Consider the following 27,787-nt stretch of genomic DNA (forward strand, 5'->3'; position numbering starts at 1 on the left):
GGGATACAGAGGGACTCACCAGAAAGTGGCATCTCATTACTGTACATCCAATACAAGAAAGCTAAGTACTGATATTTTAATTATTGCAGACATTAAGGATTAATTGCTTTAAGTTTGAGAGCAGAGCTCAAGCATCACAAATCTTAAACAAAAAATAAAACAAAGCACACATGACTATTTGGGATGTTCAAAAATTCACATCAAATATAGGCTCTGAAGCACGGATTAAAATCAATTTAGATTAGATGTCCAAATTCACTAATAGCAATTCTATAGTGCCAATTCTAAGTGTTCCAAATGACTTTTGAGAAGTTAAAAGCATGTTCAGCATATATATATATAACAAACCAAATGATCCTAGAACAGCAGGAAAAGAAGTGAAAAAATGAGTAATAACTGACCCTTAATTAACTTGTGTTGTTCTTCAGCTGATGCTTTGCCCCGCAGCAGTCCTGATTTCTGGAGGTTCTTCAACTGTTGTAAGATGTCCTCAAGTGCTGATGAAACCTATCAACATGAAAAAAATCATTAAAACTAAAAAAATAGAAACAAAAGATGTTTCAATTATAGTACAACCATTTGATGGAGATACAGTACATATACTGTACTAGTATTTTTAACAAATAAAAAATCAATCACAGATTCTAAACAAGGCAAACAATCATTACAGAAGGGGGTAAATACCCTGACTATTATGTGTAATCATTACCAGATGGCTGCTCTGGTTACCCGAGATCTTTGTCAGCCTGCCCCCCTTACTCTTCAGTTGTCCAGGGCATATCCCATGAACCCATAGTGTTAATGGGGGAAGAGAGTATAGACAGTGAGCTACTTGAGGCCCACCAGAAAAGGACATTTTATTACATTTAATGCTGGATCTCTGGGAAAGTTCTTCAAGAGGTTCCAAAAGCTTACTCATAATGACACCGAGACCAAAAGAAAACCAACAAGGAATAAGAGGTGACCGTTAGAAGGATTGATAGCAGCTCCGAGCCTAATCATCCGCTATGGACAAAACGGAAATGAATGCCATTAGCCCTTTAACCACTTAAATTGCTCTGAAGTGATTAGAGGCAACTTGTGTTGCCCCCATAATATTTAAATGTCCTGCTGGTTCTGTGTGGACATCATTCAATACTAGAGACCTCTGGGGATCATTTGTCATATTAGAAAGAATCTTTAGAGCCTTAGTTTTCTTCCTGGGCCTTAGTGTGTGCCAAAACTCATTATACACACAGAAATAACAATAGCATGATACATCAAATGAACAAATCCACAAGAGCCCGTGATGAGGGTTCAAATCTACGTTTGGGATGATCCCAGATGTGCCTTAATCGACTGCGCCACGACATGATCATGTCGACCATGTCATGCCGCAGTCGAGTAAGGCGCGACTGGGATCATCCTGGACGTAGATTCAAACCCTCATCATGGCCCTTGTGGATTTGTTCATGCTAATTATGTCTAGAGAATCATCATCCAGTGACTGAATGCCCAGCACGACCATGCTGGCGACCATTGATGCCTTGGAAAATTGCAAGGACTTTGAAGGACAAGAAAGATGTTAATGATCAATATGAAAATATATGAAAGAAGCTGCTCTAACAGCAATGAAAGTGAGACTGAGGAGTAAGGGGTAATGTGGGTGGTCATTGACACAATGTCACACTGATGACACCTACACTTGAAGTTAAAAAATGGGGCAGTTTTGTTGCAACAATATCCAATTCTGCTGAAAATCTGGTGACTAATCTCATTACTAGTGATTATGCTAGGTGAGACCATATTTTCATGCTCATGGGACATGGTAACACTAGCTTTAACGGTGGTCATGGCAATACAATCCAGCATTGAATATACAGTAATGATATGCCTCTTTCTGGTGGCTTCCTGTTGCTAGCTCCACACTTAATAACCAAAATATATGCTTTTACAATCCATTTTACCTTCTTGCATATGGATAAATATAAATAAATTAATAAAATATTGCAAGTTTTAAGTTAATATGCACAAGCATTCTCCAGATATCACATAGGAAACCACCAAAATAGTGAGAACCATATAGGTTCAGTATTTGTACTGGGGATACCTAACTGCTCGACAAATGACTTATCCCAATGAAGGCATAAAATACAGAAATGCAAAACTAATCAAGAATTAAATTGAAATTATTTATAAATACTGTAATACAAAGATAATTTGATGCCAGTCTACATACAAACTATACAAAATCTATTTATGACACTTACTTGCTCAGGTTTGATGTCATACAGATAGACTTCATAACCAACACTGGCAAAAAGCATTGCCCAACTACGGCCAATGAAGCCACTGTAAATATGAAAAAATAACATTACTATCTTTTGTAGCAATTCTGAACATTATTACAGTACTGTACTATGTTAACCGTTTCACATAAAATACAAATCCCTATTACAGAATACTTTAAGATTCAATAATATTGGAGAATATGTTATACAATGCAGCATAGCCTTGCTATCCGCAAGGGATACATTCCAGCAAAACATCGGCACATGAATTTGTGCAAAGAAAATTTTAAGTTTATATGGAAAGCCACAGTTGTGATAGCCATGATTGAAAATACATTTAGTGACAGTCATGACTAATAATACAGTCAGTGACAGTCATGATTTAGTGAAAAGTTATTGACAGTCATAATTGACGGCTACTGACAGTTATGACAGTACAGTTAGCGAGTAACAGTAGTTTAGTTTAGTTCATTTATTATGCACCCCATACCCATCTTGTGGGCGGTAGTGGAAACAGTAGGTGGAAAGATAAGCATAATTCTGCAGAAGTATCAATAGACTTAAACATGATGCTACAGAAATATGGAACAAACAAACTATATGGTTCATCTTATGGTGTCCCCATACTCAGGAACAGGAAACTAGCTAGGTATACTGAGCCCCCCCCCTCCCCTAGGCCTACTACTGACTAAGGGCATAACACACACCCATGCCCCAATTTTTTTAGAGAATATGTTTACTGTCAGGTGAACATAAGGAAACATGTCAAAATGTCTCATCCTGACTGGGACAAACATATCAATTGTGAACTCTCCACATATGTCAGTTGCCTAATTTAGAAACTGTACTTGTGGTCGATCTCGAACTCATTGTTGACGTGACGACTTATACTGAATTTTGTAATAACTCATCAAGATTGTAACTTGCTTAGCTAAATGAATTCTTAGATTAAGGACCTGCCCGAAACGCTGCGCGTGCTAGTGGCTTTACAAGACTGTAATTACCATATTTGTATCCTCACATTCCTTATGTACATTCTTGTATATGCATAAATAAATAAATAAATAAATAAATAAATTGTGGGGTTCAGTCCCTGAGCCCATTATGTGCCTCTGTAACCCTTTCCACTACCGCCCACAAGATGGGTATGGGGTGCATAATAAATGAACTAAACTAACCTGACTGGGAATCAAACTCAGTTTGGATATACATGAGGTTACAGATGTACCTGTAATGTGGCACAGCAAAAATTAAGTTTATTTACTATAATATATAGTAATGTGATATTGGCCACACAGGTAGAGTACAAGATAATAATCAAATACAAGTGTATTTAAGAACTTTCTCACCTGCCAACAATCCCAATTTTTCCTTCCTGAGACATTATTGTTGATGGTGTTGACTGTGCAACTGGCGGTTGTCTTGGTGATTCCTCTTGTAGGCTGCAACACCAAGCTTTGTGGCTGTACAGACGTCACTTGTCCCCGGGTTAACTTATATGACTTGCGGTGGATAACCAGTTTGGAACATGTCCCCGTGGTGTAGTGGTATGACACTCGCCTGGCGTTCCGCGAGCACTTTGTCCTGGGTTCGTATCCTGGCCGGGGAGGATTTACTGGGCGTCAATCCTTAACTGTTGCTTCTGTTCACCCAACAGTAAAATGGGTACCTGGTTGTTAAACGATTTGGCGGGTTGTATTCCGGGGAACATGGGATTAAGGACTTTTGCGAAACGCTACGCGTACTAGTGGCTGTACAGGAATGTAAGGACTCTTGTATATATGAATAAATAGAAATTAATAAATGTGTGGTGCCCCGGCACTTAAAGAACTCTTGACAATAGTCAGACCCAGGTGTCACGTGTTCAGGCTGTGTCCAGACGTCCACACGTTGCTAAGGCTGAACCAGGAGTCGCCAAGTCATCTGTTGCTGCTGGTGTTTCTGGCATGAAGGCCACCGACCCGACTAATGTGACCAGCAGTCTGGGTTATTTTAGTGTTGTGTGGATAGTGTCAGTTTCGTTGCTGCCGTTATAAAGGTTACGTTTTCTATGGTTGGCAGTCAGTGTGATCTTGGTATACGTTGTCCCTGCTTACCACACTGCCATCATCTATTTACTGATCTTGATGTGGGGATAGGAAGCCGGCGGCTTGTCAAAGGTACCCCCCCCCCTACATTTCTCCTGATATTATCCAGCTGGATTTTGAACGGTGACTGGTCGTTCCGTACACGACACGTTTCGTCGAAGTTCGTTTTCCGTTTGTTAAAACCGTATATATTATGCTAGGCTGTATTTAGCTTATGTTAAAATGTATTGAGCTGACGTGGGTTAAGTTCAGCTAGGTTAAGTTAAGTAGGTCTCAAAAGACGCTGGCGAATCGTCTTGTGTACAATATGACTTTGTATCCTTTTAAACTAGTCTTACATTTACGGCACCGGCAGGTAGGCGGTTCCATTAGTTTGAGTTGCCTGGAGCCGTTGCTCCTTGTATGCGTTACATTTGACCTATTAAAGAAGTGGTCTGGGTCAATATCCTCAAAATTCAGTACTTTTAGCAGTTTTTTGGCTTGGAAACTTCTGACTCTTTGACACGAGCGGAAAATCATCAGTAGAGAGTCTTTGGGTAGAGGGAGCCAAATTGAGAATCTTTAGGCAGAGGGTGGGGGGGGGGGCAGATGGATAATCTTTAGGTAGAGGGGGGGGGGGGCAGATGGATAATCTTTAGGTAGAGGGGGGGGGGGCAGATGGATAATCTTTAGGTAGAGGGGGGGGCAAGATGGAAAATCTTTAGGTAGAGGGGGGCAAGATGGATAATCTTTAGGTAGAGGGGGGCAGATGGATAATCTTTAGGTAGAGGGGGGGGCCAAGATGGAAAATCTTTAGGTAGAGGGGGGCAGATGGATAATCTTTAGGTAGAGGGGGGGGGGGCAAGATGGACAATCTTTAGGTAGAGGGGGGCAGATAGATAGTCTTTAGGTAGAGGGGGGGGGCAAGATGGAAAATCTTTAGGTAGAGGGGGGGCAGATGGATAATCTTTAGGTAGAGGGGGCAGATAGATAATCTTTAGGTAGAAGGGGGGGCAATATGGAAAATCTTTAGGTAGAGGGGGGCAGATGGATAATCTTTAGGTAGAGGAGGCAGAGGTGGAAAATCTTTGGGTAGTGCGGGTCAGGCAGGGGTGAACGCTGGCATGCGGCTACATAATTTCTGATAAGCATGAGAAGACATTATTCAAAGCTACCGCTCGACACTAATGTTTGTTTTCGACTCTCAATCTGGAATCCCGCGTTCGTATCCCATGCAGGGACCGGAATAGATGGGCACATTACCTTTCACCTAATGCTCTGTTCACCTAGCCGTAAATAAATACCAGTTAAACACTTTTTTTCACTTGCATCCTGGAGGGTTAGTAATTTGACCTTTGGAGACCTAGATATAAGCTTAGCATAGATGTATACAGTACATACACAGGTTACCCGTTCACGACAAAATTAGTTAAATTATAGATTACACAATGATCACAAGTAAGGTTTTTAACATTCAAATGTATAAAATGTTACTAAACGTTCTCACCTGCCAACAACCCCAATTTTCCCGTCCTTAGGCATGTTTGGTAGTGTTGAGAGAGCTACAACCTGGCGAGCCTCTCACGTCCACGATGCTGTTTATCTGGTGCGCTCCTCTCACCACAGCCTCCCTCATATAACACACGCACCACCCCCCACCCCTTATGTAACCTCAACCTCCCACCTCCTTATATAACTCCACCCCCTCACATATAAATAAGATGAGTTATATATTTTATTTATATATACATTCTTGTAAAGCTGCTAGCACAGTGTTTCAGGCAGGTCCTTAACCCTAATTTTCCCTGGAATACGACCTGCCAAATCGTTTAACAACCAGGTACTCATTTACTGCTGGGTGAAAAGAGGTGTACAGTTAAGGATTGGCGCCCAGTCAATCCTCCCCGGCCAGGATATGAACCCAGGGTAAAGAGCTCGCAAAGCCCTGAGCAAGTGCTTACCACTACGCCAGCTCACGCTACCTCATATCATCCCGAATCCCACATTCAGGGATGGTAAACAGTGCCTCACAGGTTTAATAGAATTCTATGACAAGGAGACAAATTAGGCAAGAAAGAGAAGGGTTGGCAAGCTGCATTTTACTGTCAGAAAGCCTTTGACACAGTGATATATAGCGTACTTCCACAGATGGTGGCCCAAGAGCTTACATCTATTTTATGGAAACAATGCCCACAATACATAATTCCATGATGAAATAAAGACCCCTTCTCCACAAAAAATTACCTCAAAACATGTACACAGCCATACACAAAGAGCTCCCTGCAAAAAATGAGAGCAAACTTGACTCAGCAGATACTAATCACTCACATACAACTTGTCAGAAAGGCAGACAGCCCGCTTGCTTGTTGTACAGTTGGCATCGCTCTCGACTCACCTGGAATCTTGAGTTCGATTCCCTGGTGGAATGTAAATGGTTGGGTAAGTTTCATTTTACCTAATTGTTCTATTCACCAAGTAATAAATACATACCTGGGAGTTAGTCAACTGTTGTGGGGTTGCATCCTGGGAAGGGTCAGTAGTTCAACCATGTGGGACCTCGATATAATCTTCAAAGTAAATATATATTCACAGGCTTCCTGTCTCCAACAACCGGGACTCATCACCTAACAACAGCTGGTGACTTACCATATCTTTCAAGTGTCGGCAAAATAGCCTTCAAGTACAGTAGATAATTTACTTATCTGTGTGAACTCCTGCAAGCCCTCAATAACCCTCAATAACTACCCTAAAAAACGTTTTCCTCATCTTTTCACTACAAATATACATGGACAAATATCAGCTCCACGTAAATCAGTTACAACCACTCACTGACAGAACAAGTGATTATTATGCAGTACTATTACTCTTATTACCACCATTTTTAAAGCACCACAAGATACAAATAGGCTTACTTTCAGACTACACAGTGAATCATCTATAAACAACCTCATTAAAAGTCTCTCAAAAACTGGATCAAAACTACGTAACATTTGAGACTTTTAGATGCAAGGTTAAACATCTTATTTCTTGCCTAACCATTCAGCCTCTGCCAAACATATTACACCAACACTAAACTAATCCATGCCATACAGATGTTATACTTTGAGCAAATAACAAAATATACAAATATATAGGCTGGGTTTTGTTATTTAAAAGTCACAGAGGAACATATCAATACTAACCAGTACAATAAGCCAAATTAACAAATCAAGAAAAATTCCTGGAAATCAGTCTTAAACTTCCTATAGTAGTTAACAAACAGAATTCATGACACCATAAGCAACACTTTGGAAGTGGCTACTCCTCTCCACATGAAATGAATCCAGATAGTCTTCACAATACCGACATATGACAACTAGAGAACTATCTGTACTGTGACTACCACCAGAACTAGTGCCAACCAACTTACATTTTTTAATTATATATCTTGTCCACATTCATTTTGAATGGGAGCAATGATTTTTTATTTTATTAAATTCAGAAATAAAGCAACTAAGTCTAGAAATAACACTGCATTAGTGTAAACATACACAGAATAACACTTAGATATGAACAGCAACTGAAAGCCAACAATGTGGCTTTTTATGAAAAATATACATGTACTTTTAAAATTAATGTAGACTGATTTGTTTTATAGTCTTACCTTTTTGTTTCTTCTTTTCAACCTTCCTCAAAACTCCCACAGCACACCAGCTGAAAATACTGATCAAGTGTTGCCAGACCATCATTATAAAAGTAGATGCTTTAATGTGCCGTGAATGATGTCCCCATTAGTAAAACACAATCAGTAACTAGATCTGTATCCATGTGGATACCCCCACCCTTGGCTGAGAACTTACAAGTACATTAAGAGACTGCCCACACCGACTAAGTAGTGTACTCCCATTCAAACAGATCTGTTCAAGACCCATTCTGCTGCAACTATTATTTTATATACTGTATTATAAAAATAAAATTTTGTTTCAGAACACTTATGAACATCTGGAGATTAAAATGTGACATTTATCATATTGTTTATATTTTATAATTATATGTATGAATTGACTCAACTTAAGTCATTCTGTTGCAACTAGGGTCATACCACCAGCTTCAGGCACCTACAATTCAGCACAGGGAGTCCCCATTATATGAATGTCTGCCTTATGAACATTCTCCAAAGTGCCTATATTTCTCCTAATCCACAATGTGTAAATCGATCAAGATGTCCACATGACCCACTAATGTTGTACTGCAACTCTCACTGACCCAGTCAGCAATACCATGGTCCCTTACATAATGCAAAGTTTGTTTTATTCTCAAAGTTCTAATAGAGAAAGGTATTTTCACAGCCAAGTACTGGTCCAATTAGTGTCAGCAGACCTAGTCATGTTGCTGGTTTCCTTTTTTTTTGCCATCCCTAGCCATTTTCACATCTACACGATTCTTATGTTTATCCCTTCACCTATTCCCATCATTAGACTCAGTCAGCTGGGCAGTCAAACAGTCTCAGCCTCTGTGTAATTGTGTATATCAGTCTCTCTTGTCGTGTACCAATATCTACATGTAAAGAGCTGGTCCTAGTGAAGCAGCAAGCCATCACTTTTAAGTCATTATTTCACCTGTAAAAGGCTGCAATATGGTAATAATTCCATCCAGGAAGTGGTTGAGGGATGGGGCTTGCAGACACCAGGTGTGTGAGGAACATGAGGGAAGATGTGGGGGAGGGAGCTAGAGTGCATGACAGCTAGTAAACTTGTCATTGTCTTGCTATGCCAAACAGCTAGCACCAACAATCACCCGTGCCTGCATGGGTGGGTGTAGATGTAGTCTTTATGAAAGCAGTGTTAGTTGGAAGATGACAATGTTAAAAGTGGCAGCTCATAAGTCTACAGAAACCCATAGTCATGACTGGAACAAGACCAGAGAATGATTACCGTTGGTCAGGCGAGGTCAGAGGGTTGGTGATTAAAGATATATACTCATGCGATGAGTTACAAATGGCTGCCTTCCAATACAGTACAAGCACAGCACTATTTCCATTTACATATTCATGTAATTAGATCTCTTCACTCAATTTTTACACACTATTACTTAAAATGTATGATGTAAATAAAGAAATAAATAATGAAAATTACTTTATTATACCTATTTATAAAAATATCTTATTAGCCTTTGGTTCAAAACAGACAAATTTAAATGCTTTGCATTAGAAGTGTCCAATTAATAAACTTTTAAAAAACAAAAAAACTACTAAGTAGAAACTTTAGAAAAAGTAACATACTGTACATACACAACTGGGTCAATTGGTCCCTTAAAAATTAATACTGCATCACATAAAACACTGCCACACATTCTCCCTTCAGTTCCTCACTGTCTGTTGTCCATTAAGGTTAATGTTTGGCAACTCCAAACTTCAAGCCTACACAGATTCAGCAAACAGGACTAACCAACAATGATGAAATATGAAGTGAATAAAATCAGATTATTTTCTAAACTTTAAAGATTTGTTTGTTAATGACGAGAGAATAAAATTGGAGGATTTCTCATAATCACACAGTACACTAAGCAGTCCTGTCCTAGTTAATGACTAGCACTGCACAACATATACACACATTGCAAGAAAGGAAATAATTGTGTGCTTCACCACGTGGTAAACAAGAGTAATGCATGAAGGTGAGCATCTATCCCAGCTTAGTTAACAGCTTTGATTGGAGATGCTGGCGAAATAATATCCGAAGCTCTCGGAACACTTCCTCCCCCAGCCAATTTTTGACACAGAATGTCTGCCGTGTGCTCTTCGAATTTTTTGTACCTGCAAGATGAAAGTTTTAAAAACTAAGTTGCTTTGATTGTATTGTAAATGGCAATAATAATAAAGTATTGAGTGCAATGTAAAGTTACAGTACTCTTTTGGATTCCAACTCGGTAGTTCCCCTCGGCTTACACACTAAAAAAGACGACAAACTAGCAATGCCAGGCCCTAACAAATCTCCCTTTCCTCCTTCCTGTAAGAACTACTAGTATAATTTTCAATTATCCATTTCGGATCATCCCACTAAAGTTTTCCGTAGCTATCTCGGAACAACCCTCCCAAAAGAGAAAACCCTTACTTTATGAACATTATAGGTATCATTAACAACTTTGTGCATTATTATAGAGCAGCGGCATTAATCTGAATATCCTTGTTCAAATGCTATGCATCACAACAGCAAGACAGAAGAGGATGTAGAAAAAGGAACAGGTGTAAGGCCTGCCAAGCAACCCGATACTGCCACTTTAAGGAAAGAAACCAATATGACACCAGGATGCATACCACCTGACTCGCAATAAAAACGCTACCCGAAGATTGGCAGTCTTGAGTCAGGAAAACTAAGACAATGAACAAGAGCAGCCTGAAACAAAGAATGAATCAATGGCATGACAGCCATAAGAAGACTGCTGCTGCAAAGTATTCCAGTCTCATTGAACATAGGGAGCAGCAGCTGGATTGGAGGGAAGTAAAGACCAATGACTGCATTCTAGGTAAATGCATCTATCACAAAACCCCCACAATCCAAAAATGGCACAACACAGATTAGAGGCTGCCAATTCCATGCAGAGGTAAAAAAGACCACTGTCCCTGTTGAAATCGGGTAGAAAATATGAGCAAATGTCCACAAAATTATTGGACAATTCCATTGCAATGGAAAGGGAATGAAATGAACCTCCCCCACCTTAGGCAATGGGCCACTGTGGCACAATCACCACAAAGATGGAGAGCACAGCTCCATGGGAGACAAATGTGCCAGTGAAACACTCTTCTCTTGCACCATGACATGCACCTGCTGAAGGATGGTGACCACTACCCTAGAAATTTCAATAGAAATTCGATTTGCATGACATTTTACAAGCCTCTGTGGTCTAATGGTAGAGTATGCAGCTCAGCAATGCCGTGGTCGTGGGTTCGTGCCCGACAGCCCTAGTGGATTTTCCCATTATACATATCACAATGTGATTTCTGTATTACAGAACTGAACCCCAAAGAGCCTGAAACAGCAGAAAAGCATCTTTGGGCAACAACAATCCAATAGGTAAACCAGTTCAGCAAAGTTCAGGCTGCCCAAAAGGCACTCAAGGTCTTGACATGAAAACCAAGACCTCTCCAGCACTAGCTAGAGATGCTGACCAAGTTGCTAAAGTGGCTGACTGCAGAAGGGAGGAAACCATTCTTCAATCCCACACCAGTCTCAGCCAAGTCAAACCTGATAAAAAAAGGTTCTTGCAAATTGAATATAAAATTTCTGGAAGCAACATTCTATCAAAACACTAGAGCCCAAATGTTTCAAGAGGTACTCCAGCCAATCCATGCACTCTGTATGGACGGTACGTGCCAATTGGTGACTGGAAAATACAGAGAAATGATCCAAGAATCAATTTAAACCCACCTGAACATATTGTTATTTGTAATATACTTATTGAGAACAGACAGATCTAGAGTAAAGAGAGGCTCTAGTGTATATATCACTTGAACCTGGAAGAAGCAGGTACACACACTGCAAGTCCATCGAAGTCCAAATCACAAATGATGCTGCAGAGTAGACAGTTGATCAGGCCAAGATTTTTTGAAGACTAAACTCGCTAAAAACCACAAGATACCACATAACATGCCCAGACATCCAAGCTACTCAACCAGGCTAACTCAGGGAGCTAACAAAGTGAACCCTACCAGAAAATAAATTCATACATACAGTATAGTATAGAACAATTATATAAAAAACCAGCACAGTATTAATGAAATGTTATCAAAATAAATGCAATACAAGATTAATAAACAATGTTTAATTCTAATAATCTAATTTTTCTACGAGTTTTACATAACTAATAAAGCATGTAGGAGGTTTATCGCAAGTCCCAGCAACTAGTAACTGGCACTCCTCAGAGCCTCCATTATATATTCTCCGTCAGTCCGAGAAGTAACCACTCTGCCTTTGTTGTGGCTACTCGAGTTCTGACAGTATTGTTATACCTGACAAAAATCTATTTTCTCTTAATTATATACAAGAAAAGCAATCAAAGCAAGACTTCATAGGTCTGGAAAGTGCCCTACTTATATCAATACAAGTTTAGAGCTGAATTTACCAACCTAAACTAGATCCACAGGCTTTTCAAATTGTTAGGATATGAACATAAGTGTATTGAGCACAGAGGTACAATAATAATAGAATACTGTAATGTATACAGGTTGGTGTAATGAATACTGCATTTGAACAGAAACAAGTTGCCCCCCAAGTCTAAGTTGCAAAGTATAGGAAAAACATAAATCTCTGACCTCATTTCTAAGCTGCAAATTAAACCAAAACTTTAATCTCAAAAATAAAATTATAATCTCAATAAAAATGGCTCGACAAGATACACATAGCATCATCCATAAGAGATGACCATCTCTGTTTAATAAATTCCCACTTAATAATTGCTCTTGTAGATTTTTGTTTTGTTAAATTATCATAAGCACAAAGCTTCCGATGAAGCCATTTGGGCCATATACAGTATACTGAAAGGTGTACCTTACTTCTCCAGTGTACATGCATCGAGAACTGTAAGTTCCCATTGTGCTCAACAATATTTTAAATTATTAAGCTCAAGACCATATTTTTTTCTTGACAAATATTAATTTTATTTCCTCCAAATACTACAACAAAATTAAGGTACTGAACAATTTTATAAATTTCAGGAACCAATATCAGTATCAGAATTAAATTACTTATTTTTTAATCAAAGGAAATACAGTACAGTATATAGATTTTTCTTAAATTATATGTAACTCATTGGAAAATCTTTTTCCTTAATACTTTAATATTCTCCTAAACTGTATGGTCAAGAACAGACTTGTACCCTCAAGCTTGGGAGTGATGTCTATGTTTTCCCTCCCAAAGCCAGGAAGAACGCATCACATTATCATCAGGCAAAAAAAGCGGTATCATTTGCGATATACAGTATTGCTAGGGAAAAAAATAGATTGGAATCGAAAATCCAAGCACTATCATTAATAGATGAAGAACACCTCAAAATATCTGAAGAATTAATAAGCTGCCCATATGCCTACTTCCTCTACCTACATAAAATTATTACAACAGATCGAAGGAATTTCGTGTAACTTAAAACCCTCAGCCTCATTACCAGCAACATGAACAGCAGGTAGAAATGAAACTGACAAAACTACAAGCATCTGCACTGAAGGCATCAAATAACTCACATAGCAGCCAAGTTGTCATTGGCATCCAGGACAAGAACAGGAGCAGGCAGAGGATGCTTCTTTTCCATTAGCCACTCCTCATGTAGGTTGTGAAGATCTTCCAGGTACTGAAGGGGAATTGCCTGCTCCTCAGAACGTGCACGATCCTTAATACGTCTGTAGAGCTTCTTTGGGTTCGTTCTCAGGTATACTGAAAACATCAATGTTAAGATTTGTGTTTACCGATGTTTAATCTAATTGCAAACCTCTGAACTTTCTCTAGTTTATTTATGTATAACAAGGTGTGGGCTCCATGCTGGAGCTGCATACTTAAATAATGGTCTCGCATTGGCCGTGTGTATGGGCTTGCAAGCCCCCGTTTATTCTAAAATGACATTCTTACGTTTGCTAACTTGCAATATGCTGCCAATATCCTGTTCACACGAGCTTGTGGTGTTAATGTTATAATAATAATTATTTATTATAACCTAATGATGTTAGTTATAATGTAATTTTCTCTTATTACAACTGACTCAGTTCAGTTCCTTTCCTCATTATCCCCGCTGACTCCATCTTGTTTATTAACCTGTTAAAGGCAAAACAAAGCAGGAGAATTTTCAGAGATATGCCACCAGACAAAATGCCGAGCTGACATGAATTATGAGGAGACTCAATAAACCTCACATCCAACACAGTATATGAGAAGCCCTCAAGAGAGCTATAGAGGCATGTGAAAAAATTATTGTATTGTGGTGCCAACATGGAACAAATGAAATGCACAAAGTGGTGCCAGTAGACATCATGGTTTCAGATGCATATGAGACAAAGCCTAATAGACTTTAAAACCTTTACACCAGAAGATTGAGGGTCGACAGGATAGGACCGAAGAAAATATAACTAGGCCCTGTGAAAACTATATGCTATTCCTCTGAGAACACCTAATTAACTTCACTAAATTTCCTAGAGCTAAATTTGACAAATGCCTAACCATATTCAAAGCTCGTTATACTAACTTTATATAGACCTGAAATGTTACTTACCAATGAGATCAATGTCAACACTAAGGTGCTGTGTGATCATGTTGTACCACTCACAGTATACACTGTGCTCAGCATCAGACATTTTTCCACTCTTGTACAGATTCTCAACAAAACAATACCTGGAAAGGCAAAATATTGATTAAATACCATGGTTATCAAAATCCACAAGATACAATATTACATCATTAATAATTAAGAAAGTGAGATACAATACATCTTTCAAAAGTACTGAACTTTAAATTTTATAGGTAAGAAAGCACCCACGATGTTGTAAATGCTGAAATGGCAAACCCCAGCAGCTGACACACGCAAGCTATGCAAGGTTGGTGATCAACCTTGCAGAACTCTAGGTGCATTTGACCACTCTTTTCTCACAACTCAAGATATGGTTTCCATGTTGGTTTCCATTTCACCCTATGATAAGCCATACAAGTGCTTAGAAACAAAATACTGTATATGAAAAATACAAGACAAGTCTTATCTTGCACTGCACTCAACCTCAGGTAGGTGATAACCTGGATCTCTTAAATGAGCTACTGTATCAAGAAGCCAGCCTTAAGCAATAAACTAGTATATGCAATTATTTTTTTCCTTTTAGGTCAAGGTAGAACTGAACCCAATCTAGTAAGAGTGCTTGCAAAGATGCAAGCACCCTGTGACTGATGCACTAAAAGTAGTGGATTGTCTCTCAATAACATGTTACACACAACATTTGCACACCAGATTCCAGATAATGCTTGGAAAAGAGGGCAAGGATAATGATTATTTCATCAATTTCCAGCTGACTGAGGCCACAAAAGGGCCAACACCATGTTAATTTGTAATGGTCCCTACGACTGCTTAACCAATTTCACAGCTGCTGCTAAAACACACAATAAAGAAGTGGCAGTCATTTACTAAGCATCCTACACTACCAATCATAAAGTGAAGTCAGATAATTGTTACTGGCTATTCATGCACACTTGGATCAAAACCAGTTATTTTATCTTTTCCTAGTTAACAGAGAAAATATGCTCTTTAGAACACCGTAAGTTATTAAAACTTGAATGACACCAATGTTACTTACTTTACTGTATCGCTTAATATAATTACATTCCTGGTCAGGAATTAAAAAGCAAAGTGTAAGCCAGTGAAGCACCTTGTGTACATGCAATAATCATACTTAATATTCATATTCAACTTAAAAAATACAAAATACATGTACTAATTACAAATATTTCTCTAACACTAACCTGGCACTGTACAGAGACCTTTCTATAAGTTTAACAGGCGATGATGTGGACTGCAGATGCAGCTCTAGCATGGTCATCTGCACATAGGCTTGGAATGTGTGTGCCCATCGACAAGGGTCCTTGTACATCAAGTCCTACAGATGGGCAAATTTGATTTTAAATAGACATGTGATCAAAAATTAATTTGAGCACAATAACCCAAATTTCATTCTTAAATGTTAGTCACTCATACAAGTCTTAGGGTTATCTTACCTTTTGTTGGTTCTGGGGCATCAATGTCTTCACAGCCTCACGTATGAATCACAACCAGATTGATCAGGAATCCTTTGAAGGTGTTAATCATGTTCTCTTTTGAACACCATGAGAAGTTGATAGTTATGCCCCTTATTAAGAAGCAGCTTTTTGAAAAGTCTTGGGGTCTGAGTGCTTGCTCGCTTGGCATACCTTTTGCACCTCTGCTTTTCAACAAGGTTATATACATTCTGTAATGTCTCCTGATCTGGTGTGGAGTTACAGTATTTCCATGTGCAGATTTGGAACTGCACATGGAAATATTTTAAATATTTTCCCTTTAATATTTTCAGTGATATAACTTATGTAAATAATTTTCAAAGTTTAAATTATTCCTTCCAGGTGCAGGCAAGAGGTACCTGCACTCTTAAGGAATAGATATTTAAACAATTTAAGTGATACCAATAATTGGATGCTTTATCGAGTAGATTCTGACAGAAAAGTATCTCCGCATATTCTCCAGCTTTGATTGGGGCTGTATATGTAATTACTCAAGATAATTACCTATCTAACGATATATGCGGTTACAGTATATGAATTGGAAAAAAAAAGAGCTTCGTCGAAATATACGATTTAATTGAACCCCATATCTAGACCTGCCCGGGAATTGACCCCAGGAGATACCTGTTGTAAGCCGACTGGGCTACGTGTCAAGTTAATAATATATACAGAATACCAAAAATTAGGGAATGAACTGGCAAAACCAACTCACCAGGAGGTTACAGCCTCGAACATCCCGCCATTTCTCGACGGGCTCCTGCAATACCTCAACATCATCAAACTTGGAGAAGTGCTCTAGCAGCGTCGACTTGCCACTCCCAATGTTCCCCTCCACACACACGGTGAACTTTGCCTTCGGTCCCTTCTCCAGCATCTCCAGCGAGTACGTTGGCAAGTCAATTCTAGTGAAGCGTTTGTGCACCTGCGTCTGCTCTGTGTGGACAGTATGAGGCTTTAGTGGCCTGGTGCGGTGCGCGCCAAAAACCGCACGAAAATATTGAAACACCCAATCACGGCCGAGGGCGGGAAAAGGGCCCCACACCCACCAATCACAAGCCGATACTTGAAACACACGATGCCATTCACAAATTTCATTTAAATAATTATTTGTTTCATAAACATTCCATAGTTATATGTCGAACAAAAGTTGTAGTTAATTCAGTATTTTAATATATAATAGTTAAAAAATCTAAAATATAAACCATAACTTATGTTAAAAAAAACGTTTTCACGAAAAGTCAGTTAATTTAATATTTAAAACATATATATATATATATATATATATAATATATATATATATATATATATATATATATATATATATATATATATATATATATATATATATATATATATGAGACAATGTCAGACTACGGAGGAAAATGAAACAGGAATTTCCTTAAGTACTTTCGTATATTAAATACATCTTCAGAAGGAATGTTTCCTTCTGAAGATGTATTTAATATACGAAAGTACTTAAGGAAATTCCTGTTTCATTTTCCTCCGTGGTCTGACATTGTCACATTCTTAATCACGTGTTTATTTTCGTGATATACACACACACATATATATATATATATATATATATATTATATATATATATATAATATATATATATAATATATATATGTTAAATATGGCCGAAAAAGTGAGATTAATAATTCTAACACGAATTTTCTCAATATTTCTTATGTTTTTTTACTCGACGATGGTAATTGAAATTACCATCAAAATTGAATATATATATATATATATATATATATATATATATATATATATATATATATATATATATATACTTCGCTAAGATTTCGGGCAGCACATCATTATGAATGAAGTACTTACACATTTCTTGGACACTATTGATGGTGTTATCTCTAAATTCCGCAATTTTTTCACATTCTTGCACATTACATTTTGCTTATGTTCACTACTTAACTTGATAATAATGAAAAGTTTTCCCCGTACTGCGCTTCGCTTGTCCCTCAGAAAAACATATCAACAAACATGAGTTTTGGCATAAAACAATTCCTCGGAAAAAAATGCAACGCAAAAGCGATGCATGTTAATTTATTTGGGTCTATAAGTAATTTGAGAAATAATTGTTTTCTTTGTGGGCTATATAGTGATTTACATACTGCATCCGTACTGACTCGGGCGACCACTTCTTCATAAGGATTAAGGCTTCAAGCTCAACAATTAAGCCACAGTCCTATTAATCTATAAGACTGAAAACAGGAGATGCTTTTTCACTCACAGGATTATAAACTCATTGAATCACCTATCCGCAGCTGTAAATGCCAAGATAACTTAAATAGTTTTTCGGGGACAAGAAGCCTGTGTATATTTATATATACTGTGACAGTGTCAGACCACTGTACATACTGTACTTTAGGCTTGTATAATGCCTCCCCCAAGTTCGAACAACTGACTTTTGCTTGCCTAACTCCCGGGTACCTATTTTCGTGCCAAATTTGCTACGTTTCTTCCTATTTGGTACAAAACATTGATAATATGGTACTTTTTTATAATTTCTCTGGTTTGGTAAAAAAAAATCAAGATATAAACATATTCGAATACAACAAAAATCATTATTTTATTAATTTTCAAAATTCCCATTCATAGTTTCATGGTGGAAGTGTATCAGTGGTACCTGTTACTTGTGTGTGTGTATCAATAATGACCACGTGCAAAGTTCTTGACGAGACCCTCGGATACGGTGTTACTTCTGGGGGGTAGAAATGGCCTAAGCTACTCTATCCCTTTGAGATGTATTTTTTTTCTTGTCTCAATAAACTTACTTGAACTTGAACGTAAACTTGTGTTACTTCCGCGTTAAATGTCAACACCGGTGAGGGCGGGCACCAGCTGTGACCAGTCACCGGTGAGCTGTCTTGAATGGTGGTCGTGTGTTCTGAGTTTTTTTTTTAGGTGATATCTTAACCCTCATGATGAGGGCCTCATCATAACGAGTCAGACACCAAGCCAAAACTGTGATGGTGACTGCCATTATAGGCGGGTCGGCGGCGACTTCTACGATGACAAAATTGGCAAAAGTCAAGTATGAACACAAAGTGTCTTAACAAAATAGTGTTTAATGAGCGATTTTACGAGTGGATCGTTAAAAGTAAGAGACCAAACTATAATATTGTGTAAATACTGTGACCGTGAAATACAAGGGAATGTTACACATGTAGAAAGCTACAAACTTTGAAGAGAAAATCGTAGAGATAAGGACGGTCTACCCCCACACCTTGACCACTGTCATGATGACCCTTCCGCCACTGCTTCTTTCTTACCCTGTACTGAGACAACATTGTCTCCTCTTCACATAAAAGTGAATAGTCGATCAAGTCTTAGAACTGAAACTACTAATGCTCTCTTACATGCTGAAGGTCTATTACAAGATACAGAGTGAACCAAATACACGTCACCATTCCGCTTCTGTAACAAGATCAAACAGAAATACTGGTGTACCAACACGACAAAAATGGAGAAGTGGCTACCTACTAAGCAACAGGTATGTAATACATATTTAATAATTTACTGTCTACATGATATTACATACAGTATATTGTAGTTTTATAAATACTGTATAATTCTCCTGTCTGCGTTAAATTGTAAATTTGGAAATTTTTAGTCAAATTTCTTACTTTTTAGAGTACTTTTGGTACATTCAATAAAATACTTACATAAGGTCTTAATCAGGCCTCGGCGAGATTTTTACATTAACAATTTCCTCCAATCTGACATATCTAATAACCAGAGTTGCCTAACAAGCTGAATTTTCGTGAAATATTTAATTTAACAAAAATTCTTATGATGTGATAAAGTTTACATTGTATTATATATGATTGCAATTTTGTTATTCGAGTCGAAATATAAATCTGATCAAACATAACATAACCTATCATAACTGTCAGTACGTCATGTGAGTTATTATATTTTATTATTTTAGAAAAGAACAAATCTGGAAAGAAATATTTGAAAACGAAAATCATTCGGCCTATTAAGCAATTCGGACCTTGAATACTTTGCCAAATACGTGTAGTGTGGTTCTGGCTCCACACCTGAACCTTAAACTGGTGTGATGTCACCAGCAGAGTCCTGCAAGGTTCTGTACTCAGACCTATCCTGTTTCTAATATACGTGAATGATCTTCCAGGAGATATAGACTCATTCCTCCCAATGTTTGCTAATGATGCTAAATTTATGAGGATTAAGACAGAGGAAGACAGCAAGAGGCTATAGGATGACCTGGACATACTGAAGTAATGGTCCAACAAATGGCTACTAGAGTTTAACTCGAGCAAGTGCAAAGTGTTGAAGACAGGCATAGGAAGCAGAAGGCCAAACACAAGGTACCAGCTGGGAGAGGAAATCCTTCAAAGAGTCATGATGAGAGAAACATTTGGAAGTTGGTATCACACCAGACCTGTCCCCCCTGAAGCCCACATCAGTGGTGTATACAAGGCTGGCGACCATAAGAACTGCCTTCAGAAACTTAAGAATCCAGTGTAAGGGTTCATTCAGAACCTTGTATACCTTATATGTATGTCAGACCAATACTGGAATATGAAACTCTCGCATGGAGTTCACATCTAGTCAAACAAAATGAAGTTAGAAAAGGTTCAGAGGTATGCCACCAGGCTAGTCCCCAAGCTGAGAGGAATGAGCTTTGAGGAAAGATTGCTGGAACTGAATCACATGACACTGGAAGACAGAAGAGTTAGGAGAGGCATGATCACTACCTACAAAATTCTCAGAGGAATTGACAGGGTTACCTTACCTTGAGGTAAGGTAACCCTGTCAATTCCAATGGTAACCAATAGGGTAGATAAAGATAAACTGTTTAACATGGGTGGTACACGAACAAGGGGACATAAATGGAAACAAGAGTACCCAAATGAGCCACAGGGACATTAGAAAGAACTTTTTCAGTGTCAGAGTAGTTAACAGATGGAATGCATTAGGCAGTGATGTGATGGAGGCAGACTCTATTCACAGTTTCAAATGTAGATATGATAGAGCCCAGCAGGCTCAGGAATCTGTACACCAGTTGATTGACAGTTGAGAGGCGGGACCAAAGAGCCAGAACTCAACCCCCGCATGCACAACTAGGTGAGCGCGTACACACACACGCACACACATGAAGCTGTGTGTCAAACAAAGCTCCCGAAGAAATATAAGAAAATTCACTTTCGCAGAGTGGTAGATGGTTGGAACAAGTTAAGTGAGAAGGTGGTGGAGGCCAAAACCGTCAGTAGTTTCAAAGCGTTATATGACAAAGAGTACTGGGAAACAAGACACAACGAGCATAGCTCTCATCCTGTAACTACACTTTGGTAATTACATATACAGTACTCACATACACAAAATTCATTATCATGCAGAAGCTTTATTTCCATCATAAGATTGATTTAAAATATTCTATCCTGAATGTTAGGTATATTTAATTCTTTCTGCATATTGAGAACCTTCTTGGTTATTGTGCAGCCTAGCATAATTCTGGGGGGGGGGGGTTCATTTTGCATTTTTTAACCCATCAATCAATAATTTTGCCCTGATGTAGTCCTAAGGCTAATGCATATTAGTCTACCAGAAGCCTTATATTCGCTAAGTACATAAGTTTTGCTATTCTAATATTAACAGCATACTGAGGGCTGTACCCCCCCCCCCCCACTATATACTTCTAAGAGCCCTGAGTCTGTCTTTACGTTACTGATGTAATTATTTTGACTGCAGTTAAAGTAGAAGGGACTGAGATACCAAGGTGTTTGGAAGAGGAGATGTAGTCGATTGGTAAGTTATCAATTTTTAGTTTTTATGGTCCACTTTTGTGATTACCAATTTGTCTGTTAAACACATTTGTGTTTGGAGCATTGACTAAAACACCAACGTTCTCACATGTCGGATGTATGCTATTCAAGATTATTTGCATTTCACAGTGGGTTTTAGTATGTACAAGGTTATCCTCTACATAGCTAATAGCAATGTTTTGGGACTTGCTGAAATTTATTTTAGCAAGGCATAATTAGTAAACTAAACAAGGTGAGGCGTAATACTCCTCCTTGTGGGGTGCTTAGTTGTATTAATTTAGTTTCACTTGAAACAGTGCAGAGGACTTTCAGTAGTTAAGAAAACCTCGTATCCATTGTAACAATTGACCACCTAATATCCATTCTAGCTAATTCATACAGTCACTTCCTTGTTAGCAATATCAAATGCATTTTTCAAATCAAGAAATGTGTATGTGTGCCTTCTATCTCCATGAACGGTGAAAAAGGTTGTGATACAATTGTGTACACTTTTATCATGAGTAAAACTAATGATATCAGGTGACAAGTGCTCATTAATTCAATGCAATAATTTATAAGCACCATTCTCGTGATGATTTTACACATGCAACTGTTCAGAGAGATGGGACAAAAAGCATCAGGTTGGCCAGGTTTTTGTAATGGTACGGTGAGACTGCTAGTTCATGAGACAGCCAGCAGGCTAACATAGCCACTACAACCCAGTTGGTCTGGCACTTCTTGCAGGAACCTATCAAATTTTTCTTTGAAGTCCACCTTTGCTCCAGCAATATTCCAGTGCTTGCTTGGAGAGTATTGAATAGCTGTGGACCTCTGATGTTCAGACAGTGCTCTCTGACTGTGCCTGTGGCACCTCTACTCCACACTGGTTCTATTCCTTCCATATCTTTCGCTCCAGCATGTTGTTATTCTACTGTGCAATATCAATATTGACTTACACTGCTGTATATGTCCTCTATTTCAGAAATCTCTTCTGCTCTGAAAGGGGGAAAAAAAAAAAAAAGAGTACCAAGCGGTACTCGAGGCAGTTATTTACACCAGACAACACCAGTGATTTAAATAGCATTAACATTGTGGTGAGATCCCTGGATTTGAAGGTTCTCATAATCCGTCCTATCATTTTCCTGGCCGAGGTTGTATTTGCTTCATTATGTTCACTAATATCAGGTTGTCAGATATCATAATTCCCAGATCTTTTGAAAGTTGTCTTCCTTATCAAAAGACAAATTTTCTTATGATTTCAGTAAGCAGTAAGCACAGCATTGAGAAAAACTAAACATTGTAATATTTATTCTAACTGTTTGGTATTGGATACTGTACTGTCCATGCTTCAATACTGGATATATTATTGAAGTACTGATAATCTTCTCTATAGTTGTTAAGGAGACTTCCAAATAGTTGATCCCTCAAAAAATGAACCACATTTACTTACCAGATTGACCCTCCAAAAATCTGAATTTTGGAGAGAGACCTTGTTGAAATTAGAGTCCCAAAATAATTTCCAGTCAATACTTTTTATATTTTGCTAGTCTTAGTTTTTTAATAGTAAATATTACTCAAAATAATGTGTATATATTTTATAAATATTTTCCAGTGCTTTTACTGTACAGTACTATAAATGTACACAAGAGTTTGCTTATGTGAAATTTTTTCTGTGGTAACCAAACACTTGCTATGAGTACGGACCATGGTATGGACCATGTGTTTTCCTGGTGTGTGAGCGTGGTCTGACCTAGACACGTGCGATATGTCTAGGTCAGACCACCTAGACATATATGTATATGCTGTATGCATATGCCTAGACATGTGCCGTATATGTCTACGTCTAATCCCAATATATATATTTTGACCAATACTGGTACAGTACTTATTACTGTACTATACTTTAAAAACACTGATGCTGCCATATCGATACAAAATATTGTTGGAACGTAATACTTTTTGTAAACAATAATGAATGAAATTAGGTTTAATAATTTACCCTGTGTAATTTATGGTGAAGACTACAAGTGTGCACGATACTGTATAAGGTCTACAAGAACATCAAGAACCTAGCCATGCTTCAGCCTTTTGCAATAGAAATTATCACTGTCAAACTCATTTCATGTGTGTAGGAAGTTAAACTCATTTGATTAGTCTAAACAAGCATTTCTCAATCTTTGTACCCTTTGAAATGATTCCGAGCCATACGTTAGATACATGCACAGAGATTTCATTGTCAACTAAAAAGGAGACGATTTCTGTCTGCTCTTGATACTGGTTAAATGAGAAAAATTAAACAGAAAAATTACTCAAAAATACATTTGCATATGATTAGAATTAACCTATTTATCACCATCTCTTGCGTAACCCCTAGTTACCTTGTGGTTTCACATAACCCCAGTTGAGAAATGCTGGTCTAACCTGTAAACAGATCTCTTTTTGCATTATAGCATGTATATATTGTATGCATGTGTAAATATAATTGTTAAAGTAATGCCACTGATACATGCCCTGTTATCAGTACTCTGCCACCTGCACATACAAATATCAAGCTGTTGGATAAAACAAAATCATAAAAATGGCAGAAGCTTACAAATATATAACATTAATTAGTTTAAATAGTAAAGGTATGACACCCAACCATACATCTGAAGATAAAGTGAGTGACTGTTTCAGTCCATTGTGGACCACTATCAAATCACGTGACTTGATAATGGACCATGATGGACTGAAATGTTGTCATGTCCATTATTTTCAGATATGTATGTGAGATGGGTGTCTAATTTTCAGTCACATTTTGTAACTTACTATCTGTTCATTGAAGGTATCTAAAAGATAAAATTGATATTTTTTAACTTCTGGTTTTCCATTACGGTGTTCATGCTTTCTAAGAAAATCTGAAAGAAAAAAATTTGTCTTGTCAAAATATGGTGCTATGATATATATATATATATATATATATATATATTTATTTATTTATTTAGTTTTGTCTCTGGCAGATGTACATCCCTTAAACTGTACATCTGCCAGATGTGCTAGCTGCATCGTTTCCTGGCCACTGGCTGCATCGGAGCTTAGCTACTGACTGCACTGGAGTTTGGCTGGAGACTGCACTGCAGTGTGATAAAGCTGCTGTAACACGGGTTAGGGTTTCCTCTCTCTCTTTACTTCCTTCTTTCTACTCCCTCTACCCGTATTCTTACTTATTATTCTCTACCAAGGGACTCCAAAACTTTTACCAAAGCCAACTCCACGCCACGTGGTCCTAAGACGATTGACCGACTTAGGATTCTACACCCAGTATGACGTGACCTAAGCTCTGAGCAAAACCCTAGAGTCGCCTCTATGCTGCCACCACCAGACCAGCTCTACAGAGCAATGATCGAGGTCTGGATCGATCACGCTAATTAATCAACCTTGGGGCTTGATCCCCACTAGTAGTTTATAACCTCGGAAACTTGAGTGTGGAATTAATTAGATGGGGATGATGAATTCCGATCCGATGTTAGAATCGGCGCTCAATGCAACTCTGCCTCGTGTGGACCACGTGACCAGGACAAGTTTACACATAAAACACATGGAACCAATAAAAATGCAAATTCTTAACTTAATTAATTTATTAAAAGAAAACTAAAACAAAAATCTAAATATGTTCACTCCCTGTCACTTTAACACTCCCTACTTGACCTGAATGGCAAATGAGACTATTTCTATACATAACCATAGCAACTATACCTCTATGTTTTCCAGCTCTAGGTGTTGGGCTGGTCTTGGGGAGAGGTAAGATGTTTTGACCTCTCCCAGCTGCTCGGCAGATCACACTGATTTTTTCCTTGTCTGGACTACCCCAGACAGAGTATTGTATCCTTCCGCCTAGTCAAAGTCCTACCCAGTTACTAGCAAGGTTTAAGTTATAACAATTAACCTCTGTTGTACTTAATTGATCCAGACTGGTTGAATTATTTTACTGAATTAAATTACAAACATCTAACGGCAGAGCTGTTCCCGATCCCCAAAATGGTTAATTGAACTTTGAGAAATACTAGACATGTCAACCCTGCTGACCTATGACCGCCGGTCACTCCGCCTTAAAAGTTAGATCTGATTCGTGACGTCCCTGACTGCAGCCAAATCCTGGCTGCACCAGGATTTGGTCGGTGGCTGCACCAGAATTTGGTCAGTGACTGCAACAGAAACTAGCCAGTGATTGCACCGGAATTTGGCCAGTGACTGCACCCAGAATTTGGCCAGTGACTGCACCAGAATTTGGCCAATGGCTGTACTCATACAATACTAGGATACATGGATTTATTGCCTGAGGGTAACCAGTATGTTAGAATAAAAATGTTTCATACAGGATTATTGAAAGGAAAGAGTATGTTATACTGATATACAGTATATTAGATGTTTATATTAGTAAAGTTTGTATAAAATGGACAGTTTAACTACATTACTTGGATGAATACTTCACAAGGAAAAACACATTAGCCATCTACATACATATTTTGGTTAACATCTGAGCAAAATTTTATCTTCAGATTACCTTAGATTCTAATATTATTTTAAATCGATATTCATTTCCAGTTATGCATATAGTATAAGCTTTACAAAGTTGTTAATTGTAAAGTATTTTAATATTCATTTAGATCATCAATTAATAATCACTTTCTTAGGTGTCTGAAGACCAAAACCCTTACCATGATGTACTGTACTGTATTTGTGTAAATAGTAAGAGTAATTTTTCCAGGTCTGGACATAATCTGTGTAAAATTTTTAAAACTACGTTTTCTTTGGCTATTTCAGGCTGACAGGGAAATGAGTTGCTCATCTTTACAATGGTAAATATAATTGTTACCTTTATATTTCTTTAAATTTACATACATTTTTCTTTTGTTATCATGTAGCTTTTAAAATATGTGGTTATTTATAACAAAAAACTGCATAGGACTGCAGAAGAGTGAAGGTTGTATGCAACAACTATCTTGCTACAAAGGACGAATTCAAGCACAAACTGATACATATGAGAATAGTTGAATTTAATATTCAAAAACATGTTCTATCATAATAATTTGTTCCATATAATAGCATTTGCAGCATAAAGGGTCTAGTACAAATTTTGTGTTCGAGTGAATCAACTGCAGCTGGGTTTCCCCCTTGTTAAGTTTACCTTAAAGTAATCAGCTGACCCCAGGAAACACCAGATACGAGTCAACACTTACCAAACAGACGAGCAGTGACGCAAGTGTCGCCTGGAAACACCCCAGCACCAGACATTCTGCCACGGATCGATGTTCTCAATACCTCCTTGATATAAGAGTTCGATACAATTTTAGCCGCAGCAACAAATGCGACGCGCAACATGGCATATCCAGCAGATAATGTATGTTGCACATGAAGAGTGTGAGAGGCATCATTAATACAACAAGAGAGAGAGAGAGAGAGAGAGAGGAAGCGTGTGCCGCCTACTCCCTCTGGCAGTCAACTGTCAACAAACACTAGCGTTTGGTGCAGCATCTTGTGTAATCATCATCTCATACATCTTTTTAATTTTGTATTAAAGTATTTAATAAATGCAAATTTAAACAATATAATTTTTGGCAATTCAAAATTATGTACTGTTGGAAATCTTGACGAATTATTGGTTAAATCTCTGAATTTATTGTATTTAATTATTTATGTATGTATTTATTTATATACAAGAAGGTTCATTGGGTTGTGGAGTACGTAACATTGGTGTTTGAGCGTTACATTCTTACAAAGCCACTAACATGCATAGCATTTCGGGCAAGTCCATAAGCTAACTGATAAATAAAATATTTTACCTGAATTTCCCTGAGAGCCACTAACAGTAGTGGCCTCTACGAGAACAGGACGCCGGCGGCTTGTGAAAAGTCACTCCC

General features: G+C 38.0%; 2 protein-coding genes across 6 annotated transcripts in view; both read right to left on the bottom strand.

Annotated features, from left to right (window-relative positions):
* Had1 (beta Hydroxy acid dehydrogenase 1) overlaps positions 1-7,412 on the bottom strand; it is a 60,421-nt gene extending 53,009 nt beyond the window's left edge. For 2 of the 5 annotated variants that reach the window (XM_045752075.2, XM_045752077.2), the window contains exons 1-3: positions 5,844-5,978; positions 2,250-2,331; positions 402-507 (exon numbers count right to left, since the gene is read on the bottom strand). In XM_045752075.2, coding sequence (XP_045608031.1) covers positions 402-507; positions 2,250-2,331; positions 5,844-5,878 — 223 coding nt within the window. In that variant the 5' untranslated portion in view covers positions 5,879-5,978. Of the gene's footprint in view, positions 1-401; positions 508-2,249; positions 2,332-3,619; positions 4,309-5,843; positions 5,979-6,826 lie in introns of those variants that run through there. The other 3 variants (XM_045752078.2, XM_045752076.2, XM_069315979.1) reach the window with 3 other exon arrangements.
* A 2,025-nt stretch (positions 7,413-9,437) lies between these two features.
* LOC123764373 (deoxynucleoside kinase) lies at positions 9,438-27,377 on the bottom strand. The gene is made up of 6 exons (XM_045752079.2): positions 27,107-27,377; positions 16,802-17,022; positions 15,799-15,932; positions 14,567-14,685; positions 13,548-13,737; positions 9,438-10,127 (listed from the first exon to the last, which is right to left on the bottom strand). Exons 1-6 carry the CDS (start codon positions 27,246-27,248, stop codon positions 10,007-10,009), a joined length of 927 nt encoding a protein of 308 aa, XP_045608035.2. The 5' UTR covers positions 27,249-27,377; the 3' UTR covers positions 9,438-10,006.
* Between the last annotated feature and the right edge of the window lie 410 nt (positions 27,378-27,787).

The sequence above is a fragment of the Procambarus clarkii genome, chromosome 82, assembly GCF_040958095.1.
Source record: "Procambarus clarkii isolate CNS0578487 chromosome 82, FALCON_Pclarkii_2.0, whole genome shotgun sequence".
Classification (NCBI taxonomy): domain Eukaryota; kingdom Metazoa; phylum Arthropoda; class Malacostraca; order Decapoda; family Cambaridae; genus Procambarus; species Procambarus clarkii.